General features: G+C 37.6%; 1 protein-coding gene across 1 annotated transcript in view; it reads right to left on the bottom strand.

Annotated features, from left to right (window-relative positions):
• Positions 1 to 9,027: 9,027 nt before the first annotated feature.
• TPH2 (tryptophan hydroxylase 2) overlaps positions 9,028 to 12,442 on the bottom strand; it is a 97,327-nt gene continuing 93,912 nt past the window's right edge. Inside the window, exons 10-11 of the mRNA XM_032295826.1 lie at positions 10,733 to 10,866; positions 9,028 to 10,604 (exon numbers count right to left, since the gene is read on the bottom strand). Of these exons, the coding sequence (XP_032151717.1) occupies positions 10,430 to 10,604; positions 10,733 to 10,866 (309 nt within the window). The 3' untranslated portion in view covers positions 9,028 to 10,429. The remainder of the gene's footprint in view (positions 10,605 to 10,732; positions 10,867 to 12,442) is intronic.

The following is a 12,442-nucleotide window of genomic DNA, read 5'->3' as shown; positions in this document are numbered from 1 at the left end:
CTGAATGTGGAATGGTACTCAGAAATGGAAACCTTGTTAGATAGTATTAGTGAATCAACACATGAAACAAATTGTTCACTTTTTGCTCAGCCCATTAGCTGCAAGGATGAAAGGAATTGCTCTCTCAACACATAATATTCCAATTTCCTATTTTTATTTAGCATTGCCCTTTCCTCCTGTGCAAATAATATAGATTTATATTCTGGACCTAATTTGTTCCCTCTGACCAGGAGTTTATTTTAGTGAGAGACAACTTAAGCAATCGCTTTGTGAAATGCAGCCTTGGGAACTTAGTATCTCTCACATAGAAGGGATTGATTGGGCCTTCCTTTTAAGTGTATGGTCCTGTGACTAGAACATAACATCCACCAACCACTATGCCCTGTATTACAGTTTTTCTAAGAAAGACAATTGTGGAGTGGCTCAGAGCCCACTTCCCACAGTTCAATTACATGCATAATAATCATGATAAGTCTGTAAATGAGGTATTTTCATTATTTTTCAGAAAACTAAACTATAACTCAGAAAGTGTCAATAATTCTATAGTGATCAAGCAGCTTACTAGTAAGTAGAGAAACCAGAATTTGTACTTCTGTTTACATGATGTCAATGCCCATGTTCTCTCTTCTACACTCTGGGAGACAAGTTTTATTTAAAGGTGCCCTAATGAAAACCAGATCATCCTAAGAGTTACAGTGAAAAACTGGGACAGCAAAAGTCTTATCCAGTTATCTAAGCTGCTTCTCATCATAAGCTGAATTCGCTTTTATTTTCTTTTTCCATGGAACAAACCAGAGAGTGACCTATAGAATGAATCTCAAGTTGGTCACCTGGAGTCTAATTTAAACACTTCTGTTGAGCAATTTTGCTGGCCACATTTCACTGAAATCAAGTCACACCACTCCCAACATTAGAGTAGTATAAACAGGTCACATACCCCAGATGCCCCATATTTCTATAGCATAGGAAGGACAAAAGGATGCAAATAGTACAGGCACAGCTTGCTTCATTGCACTTCACTTTATGACACTTCACAAATGCTGTATTTTTTACAAATCAAAGGTTTGTGGCAATCCTGCATCAAGCAAGCCTATCAGCACAATTTTCCAACAACATGTCTTCACTTCCTGTCTCTGTGTCACATCTTGGTGATTCTTGCAATCTTTCAAGCATTCTTATTATCATTATATGTTATGGTGATCTCTGATCAGTGATCTTTGATGTTAGCATTGGGAGTGTTTGGGGGCACCATGAACCATGGTCATATAAGGCAAATTAAATCAATACATGTTATATGTGCTCTGACTGCTCCACCAATCAGCCATTCTCCCATCTCTCTTCCTGTCCTCAAACCTACTATTTGCTGAGACAAAATGATATTGAAATTAGGTTAATTAATAACCCTACAATGACCTCTAAGTGTTCAAGTGAAAGGAAGAGTCACACATCGCTCACTTTCAATCAAAAGCTGGAAATGATTATGCTTAGTGAGAAAGGCATATCAAAAACCAATATAGCCCAAAAACTAAACTTCTTACACTAGTTTACCAAATAGTGAATGAAAGAAAATATTCTTTAAGGAAATAAAAAATTCTACTCTAGTGAACATACAAATGATAAGAAAGCGAAACAGCCTTATTGCTGGTATGCAGAAAGTTTGAGTCGTCTGGATAGAAGATCAAACCAGCCACAACATGCCCTTAAGCAGAGCTTGATCTAGAGCAAGGTCCTAACTCTGTTCAATTCTTTTGAGGATGATTGAAGTAAGAAGGTGCAGAAGAAAACTAGAAGCTAGAAGTCAGTTCATGAGATTTAAGGAAAGAAGCCATCATCATCACATTAAAGTGCAATGTGAAGCAGCAAGTGCTGAGGGAGAAGCTGCAGCAAAGTTATACAGATCTAGCCAGGATTGTTGATGAAGGTTATACCAAACCACAGGTTTTTCATGTAGACAAAACAGCCGTCTATCAGAAGACAATGCCATGCAAGACTTTCATAGCTAGAGGGGAGAAGTTAAAGCTTCAAAAGACAAGCTGACTTTTTTGTTAAGAGTGAATGCAGCTGGTCACTGTTAAGTTGAAGCCAATGCTCATTAACCACGGCAAAAAATCCTAAGGCCCTTAAGAATTATGCTAATTCTACCTGTGCTCTAGAAATGTAACAAAGCCTAGATGAAAATGCATTTATTTATAGCATTGTTTACTGAATATTTTAAGCCTATAGTTGAGACCTACTGCTCAGAAAAAGAGATTCCTTTCAAAATACTACTGCTCATTGACAATGTTCCTAGTCTTCTAAGAGCTCTGAAGAAGATATACAAGGGAATAATATTGCTTTCAGGCCTGCTGATACAGTATTCATTCTGCCGCCCATGAATCAATTAGTAATTTTAAGTTTTAAGTCTTATTTAAGACACACACTTCATAAGAGCATTGTTGCCATTGGTTGTGATTTATCAGATAGATCTGGGCAAAGTAAATAAAAACTTTCTGGAAAGGATTTAGTATTCTAGATGTCATTAAGTATATTTGTGATTTATAGGAGGGGGTCAAAATATCAACACTAAGAGAAGTATGGAAGAAGTTGATTCCATTCCTCATGTATGACTTTTTAGGGGTTCAAGACTTCAGTGGAGGCAGCAACTGCAGATGTGGTAGAAAGAACAAGAGAATTAGTATTAGAAGTGGAGACTTAACGATGTAACAACATTGCTGCAAACTCATGATAAAACTTGAACAGATGAGGAACTGCTTTTATGGAGGAGCAAAGCAAGTGTTTTCTTGAGATGGTCCTACTCTTGGTGAATACACTATGAACTACTGAAATGACAACAAAGCATTTAGAATATTTCATAAACATAATTCATAAATCAAGAGCAAGGTTTAGGAGGATTAACTCCAACTCTAAAAGAAGTTCTACTATGGGTAAAATGCTATAAACAACACTGTGTGCTACAGAGAAATATTTCATAAAAGGAAAAGTCAATCAATATGGCAAACTTTAGGGTTGTCTGATTTTAAGAACTTGCCACAGCCATCCCATCCTCCAGCAACCACCACCCTGATCAGTCAGCAGCCATCAACATCATGGCAAGACCTCCCACCAGCAAAAAGATTATGATTCACTGAAGGCTCAGATGACTGTTAGCATCTGTTAGCAATAAAGTATTTTTAATTATGATATCTCCATTTTTAGACATAATGCTATTGCATACTTACTAGACTACAGTGTAGTACAAATATAACTTTTACGTACATTGAAAAAACAAAAAAAATTGTGTGACTCACTTTATTGCTATATTTGCTTGATTGCAGTGGTCTGAAACCAAACCCACAATATCTCTGAGGTTTGCCTGTACTTCTTCAGGAAGTTATCATTCCCAGAACCAACAGGAAAAGTGTGAAGAAAGCAAATCTAAAATCCTTTACCCCTTCTCTCCTGCTTTCATTATAGATGTTAGCACTTTTTTGATGCCAGTGATAGGATGCAGGAAAATGAGAGCAGAGAGGAGCGGTCATTTATTAGCTCATGGACCTAGAAAGTCTAAGTGCACATCTGGCTACATGCACAGCTAAATCTGTTAGCTTGATAATGCCATGAAGACATTGTCTGTATCTCTTACACCTGGCCTTGCATTCTCTGTCTGGTGGTCCATGGAAGTTCCAGACTCACTTTCTACCACCTTACAATTATAGAAGAAAGCAGTACACCTCTTTCTCCACGTCCAGGGTTTGGCTTTAACTGGCCCAACTCAGATCCTGGCCTACCCATGAACCAATCATTGTGACCAGAAGAATATAATAGCTCATTGGTTAAACATTGGTCATAAGCCCACCCTTAGAACTGAGAAGTGGAATCAGCCCCACCCAAGGTAAGGAATAAAAGCCAGAGACAGGATTCACAAAAGGAAAACTATGTGTAGTTATGGGACAATAAAGGTATGGATACTGGGTTAACAATAGCTGGTCAGTATGATCAGAGAGACTATCATCCTAAAAGACGTATGTCCAACATGGAAAAGTAGCCTCCATCCAGGTTAGGAGTTTGTAGGAGTTATGGGGCTTTTTCCCTCTGTTCTCAGGCAGAAGCTCAAGAGGCAGACTCAGTCTGGCAATTAGCTGTCAGCTCATCACCAATTCAAATGTCCTGGAGTGGGCCATGCTGATGATCTGTACTTGCAGTAATCATTTGGCTGGTTGAATCAAATTATACTTTCCAATGCCACTTCAAATCAGGATTGCTATGTCTGCACTCATTTTCAGCAGTATTACTGTGTGAGTTATTTTCTTTGATATCGACTATACATGGGCAAGGGAGAAATTTAGGCTTCTTTTAAGTTCTGCTCAACAGGAAAGACCAAAAAGTTTTAGAGATTTGAGAGGAGACTAATTAGGATCCATTCCAATTTAATGGCTAGGCTTTCACACTGAAATGGATAGGGAAACATGCTCTGCCCTTGCAAGGTAGAGATTTTTCTTACAAGTAGCTATCTGACTTGGAAACCTCATTCTTTCATAATGCCATGTGCAGTGATCAATCAGATGTAATGATCAAAAGAAAGTTTGCCTCAATCAATCCAGATAAACAAATAACTGCTATAGTGGCAAACCTAATGTGTTCTTCACTTCAAATTCACTTGCCAATAATTGGCCTCATTAACGTCTGTGAAGTTAGCTGTTCACTAAAATTGGGCAAGCTGTACATTAGATATGTTCAGTGGTTTGCAAACCGTTGGGAATAATAGACCTACTGAATCAGCAGTCTTGCTAGTTCCATGGAAATGAAGAAGCTAAAAAGGAAGGAGACTGTAAGAGATCTAGGAGTGAAGGAGGGACCAGGAACTTCCTCCCACCTATTTGTAATTAATATTATCTTTCTCAGCCTGTAAAATAAGGACTAGTTTTGTACTGTTTTTTAAAGATTTGATTTTGACAGAAAATGAACTTGATTTCTTTGTGCCATCTAGCTTCAAATTATCCTGCCCACATCTGTCAGATGTTTTTGTTGTTCAATTATAAAAACTGTATCCAGACTGGATTATGAGAATGCTGTTTGCCGGCACCATAACTACAGATGCCCCTGGGTTGAACATCAGGCTCACTGCAATCTTCCCGAAGAAGGAAATATACTTCCAGCTGCTGCACCAGACCCATCCTTCTTGGAAAGAGGACAAAATCGCAATAGGTGAAACTTTTCTGGGATATTTGAACTATGCATCTGGGGAGATGGGAGGCGGAGAGCAGAGTGGAAATAGAGTTAACTAATCCACTAACATTAAACGGTTTCTTCCTATAGAAATAACCAGAGTGAACAGTGAACACAACTATTCAGTTTGTCTAGAGGTAGGAGAGTTTTGTTGTTTTGTTTTTCTGGAATTACTCTATATGACAGCACCACCAACATTCATCAATAATACCTCATTTTCGGTGTCATTTTTGCTTCTGTTGTCAGTATCTGTGACTCATTTAAAAAAATGCATTTGCTTTTCAAACTAGATTTTTTTCCCTTAAAAGCGGGCCAGAGAAAGTTTCACATGATGTTTGTCAAAGGAAGCTTTACGTATTTGTGAAAGACACAGGATATGTTTGGATGACATCTTTTCCAGTCAAATGAGAGTCAACCTGGCTACAGATCATTCCCGTTTCTGTTTTTCATCTGATGGTACCCACCCACTTCACTTTGTAACTTATTTAATTACAACAATTTTTAATAACATCCACCATGATCACGCAAGATATTGATATCACAGATCCCTAATATAGCAATGGGGTTTCCAAATTGGTTTCACTAATTCTACCCTTGTTCCCACAACCAACCTTTAACCCCACTACACTCCCTTTACGCAGAGAAGCCTGAGTAAGCTCTTAAAAACGTAAATCAGGCTGGGCGCAGTGGCTCAAGCCTGTAATCCCAGCACTGTGGGAGGCCGAGGCGGGTGGATCACGAGGTCAAGAGATCAAGACCATCCTGGTCAACATGGTGAAACCCCGTCTCTACTAAAAATACGAAAAATTAGCTGGGCATGGTGGCGCTTGCCTGTAATCCCAGCGACTCAGGAGACTGGGGCAGGAGAATTGCCTGAACCCGGGAGGCGGAGGTTGCGGTGAGCCGAGATCACGCCATTGCACTCCAGCCTGGGTAACAAGAGCGAAACTCCGTCTCAAAAAAAAAAAAAAAAAAAGCGTAAATCAGACCTTGTCACTGCCTTCCTTACAACCCTCTTGTCACTGTCTTCCTTACAACCCTTCCAACCTTCCACTGCATGGAGAGTGCACCTGACCCCTTATGGAACCCTGTACTATTATCTCATCCTCATCCTCCATGCTGCCCTCATATAAGTCCATTCCACCTACGGATAATATGTCGCTTGCTCATACACATCAACCCAATTTCTGCCTTGGCGCCTTCGGTCCCTGTTGTTTCCTCTTCCAAGAACACTCTAACCATGGCCCTCTTCAGGTCTGGCTCCTTTTCATCCCTGGTTTTTGGTAAAATACCACCTGCTCAGAAAGGCCTTTCCAGGATCCCTGATACTATCTCCCCATTTCTCTTTATCATATCATCCCGATTATTTTCTTTATAAAACTTGCTGTGATTTCAACTCATCTGGTTTTTGTTTGTTTGTTTGTTTGTTTTGCCTGTATCTGCCTCTAGAATGTAGATTCAAAGTGGGTGTAAGCCTCCTCTGCCTCATTCATCCTTACCTCCTCAGTGTCTAAAACAATGCTGATACTGTGCCTGACATGTTCTAAGAAACTGTATGAATGTTTTGAAACTGCAAGTCACATTATAAAGAACCACCATTTTATGTTCTAGAACTGATTTTATTTCAAACATTTGCAATTTTAGTATTACAAGAAGCAGTCTCCCATTTTTAATTCCCTTAACTCTCCCCAGAACATGAAGATTTGCATAATTATTATTTCCTAAAAGAAAAAAAAACTCAGATACGTCAGAAAACTCTGGACTGCTTTCTTCTTCATTGTAAGTAAGACAAGTTTGTGAGAATAAACATCAGAGCTTGATTCTTTAGAAGTTGAAAATTAGATCAAATGAATTGGAGGACAACTACATCTTGTGTTAATGTTTTCCTCCTCAAATGAGGAAAATGAGGTGATGGGAGCCATGACTCCATTTGAAAATGAAACTCTGTATTTCTATTTGATTTCACATTAAAGCACACTGTTTTTCATTGTAGACTTTTCATGTTGGTAAATGTTGCAATATTTTACAATCATTAGGCTCAGGACCATTTACTATAAGCAAGCAAGACAAGCACAGATATATCATGCCCATAAAGCATCATTTGTAAATTACACAGTAAATAAATGGGACTAAGTCAGAAAACCGAGTCTCACAACTACCACCACTAATGTGAAAAAAAAAAAAGAAAAGAAAAGAAATCTCAGGTCAAAAGTTGAATTTTCCCACTTTTAAAAGGTATAATTTATTAACAGTCTATTATGCTCTGATTATGCCAAATAAAATGAACATTCAAGAATATACTATATGCCTTATCCAACTCATAATAGACAAAATGCTTCAAGAATAAAACTGGACTAATCATATTTTGGCTATCTTTTGCAAAGTGTGGCACATAAGCAACCTGGTCCTGCCAGGAATTTTGTGTTGATTTCTGATTAGCTGATTACAGAAGTCAGCAGCAAAGTGATAATACAGTAACAACTCACAGCGAGATGACAGTGAGCAAGTGTCTTTAAATTTATAATTGCCCTTGGATCTATTTAATTTAGCTTTAAGTCATGAAGCATAATTGAGATAAATGGTTACACTGAGCAGGTATCAGATATGACAAGAATCTGGCTGTGATTATTTTGTTACACTGTTTCCTTACAGGGAATTTTTCTGCCAACACTTTTCCTATGATGGCTATTAAATTTTATAGAATTTTTCCCACCATTAGCTGTAATGGCGTTTGCATGTTAAATGCTCACAACAAATGAAAACCATGATTCCATTGTTTCACAGGGGAAAACCACGGTTACTGCTATTCCAAATGGAGAACAAATCTAAAAAAAATCAAGTGATTCCACTTCCTTGTATGACACCTATATAAGCTCTGTGGGAAAGCCCATTTACTTTGCAACTCTTCTATTTTTGAAACAAGATAGATTTTGCACATATTAGAAAATTGGATTCCACTACAAGCCATGCAGAAGACACCTGAAATGCTATTTTTGTTGAGGGAATTTGTTTACAATTAAATATAATTCTCTCTCAACTATATTTAATTAAGATGTTCCAATCTCATGGGGCTGGAAGGGGAAAGTTTGATGGCTACTAGCAGGGGTTTTTTAATGAAAAAAATATATATATGACAGAACTCTAGGACTTGTGTCTAAAGCAACACCAAATTATAAAAACAACACCAAAGGCAGATATTGAGCATTTCTTAGCCAATTTTCTTCTCTGAGAAAATTCAGCAACCACTTCTGAAAATTTAGGGATATGTTATTCTGGATTATGATTTGGGATTCTAATTTATAAGTAACTTATTCAGGGCCATCTAGAGTTAGCAAAGCAAGATATAAGAAACTACATATTTATGGATCCATGAAACTATCAAAATATATAACTGCTTGTTCTATCTAGATCTTTTAAATTTGATTTAGCTTGTTCATCATTTTTCTACCACCAATAATTTTTCAAGGCACTATTCCCTCCACCTGGAATAGCATTTATATTTTGTGATTCTCACATTCTATCCACCAATTTATTTCTCAGAATTCAGTTGTTCTGAAAATGTTTCAGAGAGGAAAGATCCTCAACAGTTAAGACGACCAATTTTCAAACCTCTGGGTTTTCATTTTAGTTTGATCTCTCCCTGATGTGTCTTTTAGCTCTTTCTCATGTTCTTCCTGAATATATTTAGTCCAAAGATTTCTGACCCTTAGTGGGCTCCATATAAAGTATGAATTAGTTTGAAATTATGTGTAATTTCTTTCTAAAAGAACATCTTTGGAAATTGCTCAAGTAAATATTTTAAATTGCTAAAAGTTTTAAATATTTTAAATTGCTATTTTGTCATTTTTTTCTTCTCTAGTTTTCTTGCCCCCTCCTTCCCCGATCCACTGTTCTGTACTACCAAATGCAGACTCAGAAGAACAGTGGTTATGTTTGGTGAGGGAATCTGAAGAAATTCATTCACTCTCAGCAGTTTTCTATTTGTTCACCTAACCACTTAATTTCATCTTTTACTGCAAAGACCACCAAAAATTTATGCTGTGTCACTACTGTTTACCCAAAGTTGCCAAAACTTTGGGAAAGTGGAAAACCTTCCATAGATTTGGCCTGATTTTCAGCTATGAGGGGAAACAACATATATACTGTTGGCAACCCTTGACCACAGCCAACTTCTGTTTACTGATAAACATTAGTTCGGACAGGCATTATTTTCCATCTCCGGTGACATACTAACACATGCACATACCAAAAAGAACTTTCCTATCTCAGATGACAGAAACACATGCAGGCACCAGACAGATTTATCAGCAAAACAAAAGGAAAGTGCAGTGCACTATGAATGTTAGTGCACAACTAACTGTGCCGCTTCAGGCAAATCACAACTTCTCTGTGACTCAACTTCCACATCTCTGAAATCTAAGGTGATCTTTATAGCTGAGATTTTATTCTCCTCTGACCAGAAAAAAAATGTTTAAACACCTGATAATGATCATTTACTTTATTCCAGCATAAAATTCATAGTCCGGAGATTGATTGCCCACTGTTTAGTCTTACCTAATGTCCTTTCTGGAAGTACTATCCTCCAAAATACTTCAGGAAGCTTGCCATAACTCAGGTTCTACAAGGTCAATGCAACCTACATGTTCCATTTGTAAAAAGGTCTTTTTTTGCATTGTATAAATACTCAACCTAAAAATCATTCCACCTGCTGTGTTACCTCAACAGTTTTTGAAACAGAATATTGAATCTTTTGTTATTGTGATGGGAAGTTTCCTAAAATTCTGGATTTATCTCAAGCAATGCTGTGAAAACACTGGTACTATTGAAAACAGAAAGAGTTTCCCTGTTTTTTCGTTTTATCTAATGAACACAGAGGAAAGGCTTAGATGTGAGAAAGAAAAGAGCATAAGACAGACTCCTAAAAGGGCTATTTGTTACAAATTTTAAGTAGATGCATTTTGGTTAAGGACACTAAGCAGGAATGTCAAATCTTTTAAAGACATTTAAACATATTACACTCTTTCATACAATGAGTGGTTATCTGCCATTGAGTTTCTTATGTTGTTTTATATGTTAACACAGTAGGTTACAAGATGGTATAGATATACAGAATTGCATGCTTATTTGCCAAGCCATGACACGGAAGGTTATTTGTGTTATATGACATTGACTGGATTGCTGCTAAGCCCCAAAAAGATTACACTGGCAACATCAGTTCCAGGCATCAAATCCCCAGATACTGATTCATTTTGTTTAAGGCATCACACACTGTGTTCAAGTCACTGCGAAGGTCCTGCACCACATTTTCAATACTTCTGGTGTCTTTCAGAATTTCAATACTCTGTGTATAGGGATTGAAGTATACGGAGAAGGGACGGGTAATTGATTTTGCAAAGTCCCTGCAGAATAAACAGAAATAGAGAGAGATGTGATCAACCCTCATTGGTACAAGAGATAGATAGAAGGAAAGAATAGAGACAGAAAAATAAAAAGTTATTTTCTATAGGTAGGAGAAAAACAAGTTTACCTCATCTTTTCTTTGGCTTCTTCAAAACTTTCTGAAACAAAGTAGGCTTCCTGGAAGGTGGTGATAAGGCATTCCTGTAAGCAAGTTGTCTTTGGGTCAAAGGCTTTCACACATGCCTTGTCAGAAAGGGCATGCTGCAAAATATACCACAAAACCTGTTAAACTCTGTAATGAGACTTCCAAAGTGCCATGACATCACATTTTTACAACACATTTGATAGTTCGGTAATCTTGCAGAGCTGCTCAGTTACCAGCATGCCATGAAATACAGAACTCTCCTGTGTGCAGAGTAAATTGGTCACTAGGATTTTGCTTGTTTGTTTTGTTTTCTTTTAAGTGTACTAGGTACTGTGTGAGAAAATGAGATTGTGGTATTATTTAATTTATTACCAGCCAAATTCATACTGAAGGATAGTTCAGAGATACACTCCCACAGAAATGCAATTTTAAATCTATGCTATGAAAAGAAGCAAGGACAGCATAACTATGCTCTTAAATTTATTGCTATAAGAAATGCACTAAAATTTCACTTAAATGACAGAAGTAATAATTATCTTCATGGAGAGGTAATTGAGGCTCTGACTAAACTATTTGTCTTCTCATTGCAAGATATTTTGAGGCCAGGTACTGTGTATCAACAGAGTCTGGAGTGGGCCTGTATATTTGAGGATACTTACAAAGCATTCATTTACCTTCCACCAAGTACAGCAGATAAATATTGCCACTTGAGGGGAAAAAAGCTAATATTAATAGGTAAAGTTATGCCAAGAGCAGGTATTAGAAAAACAGGAAAGCTGGGATAATTACTTTTTGAACCATCATTAGCTCCATTCAGCTCACTACATGACTGGTACTAAGAACAGCAGGGAGCAATGAATGACTATATTTTCAAGATAAATTCAGTGATGTTAAAAGTTAGTGGTCATTTCCTGCCATGTGCCTCCTGCCTATGTATAGACCCTAGATTGATGGTTCTAAAAACACAACATGCATAAGAATCACTGAGGAGCTTATGAAAATACAGATATCCAGGTCTCAATTTTATTTGGCAGGTCTGGATGAAACCCAGAAATCTTCATTTTAAAGGAATCCAAGGTGACTCCAACATAAATGGTTGTGAACTATATTTTGAGAAATTCTCTTCCTTATTCTTATCCTTAATTTAAGAGGTAAATTTGTTGGGAGAAAAAGGCAGAGAGGAGAAAAGGAGCAGTAGAAACTGCCATGAACTGAGAGTTGGAAAACTGGGCTTTAGTCCAGGTCTAACAGTGTAACCTCGGCAATCATTGAACCGCCCTGTACCTCCGTTTCCTCAACTGTAAATAAGAGTTTTGGGCTGGAAGATTCTGAAGACCCTCCCTATTCCAGCCTCTGGATTCCACTCATATACTTTTCTACCTTCTCAGTCTCTAACAGCTAAGGTTTCCTGGATAAATTCTGAAAACCCTTTCCTGTTCAATATTCTTCGTGCACTCCTCCAACAATTTCAAAATGCATGGAATGATTTACAGCCCTCCATGAAGAAGTCTGTGGTTCCCTAAATTTGAAAATGCAATTGAGAACCAGAAGACTGACATGTAAGAGAAAGGGCACCCTGCGTACGATTTGCTTTCCGGCCAAGTTCCGTTGTCCGGATAAATGCATACATGAATCACAGAATGCAGAGGGCCTCTCAGCATGAACTCATTTTTTTGGCCCACAGAACAACTT

The sequence above is a fragment of the Sapajus apella genome, unplaced genomic scaffold, assembly GCF_009761245.1.
Source record: "Sapajus apella isolate SASKATOON/1434 unplaced genomic scaffold, GSC_monkey_1.0 scaffold2, whole genome shotgun sequence".
NCBI lineage: Eukaryota > Metazoa > Chordata > Mammalia > Primates > Cebidae > Sapajus > Sapajus apella.
This window is presented reverse-complemented; position numbering and strand designations above follow the sequence as displayed.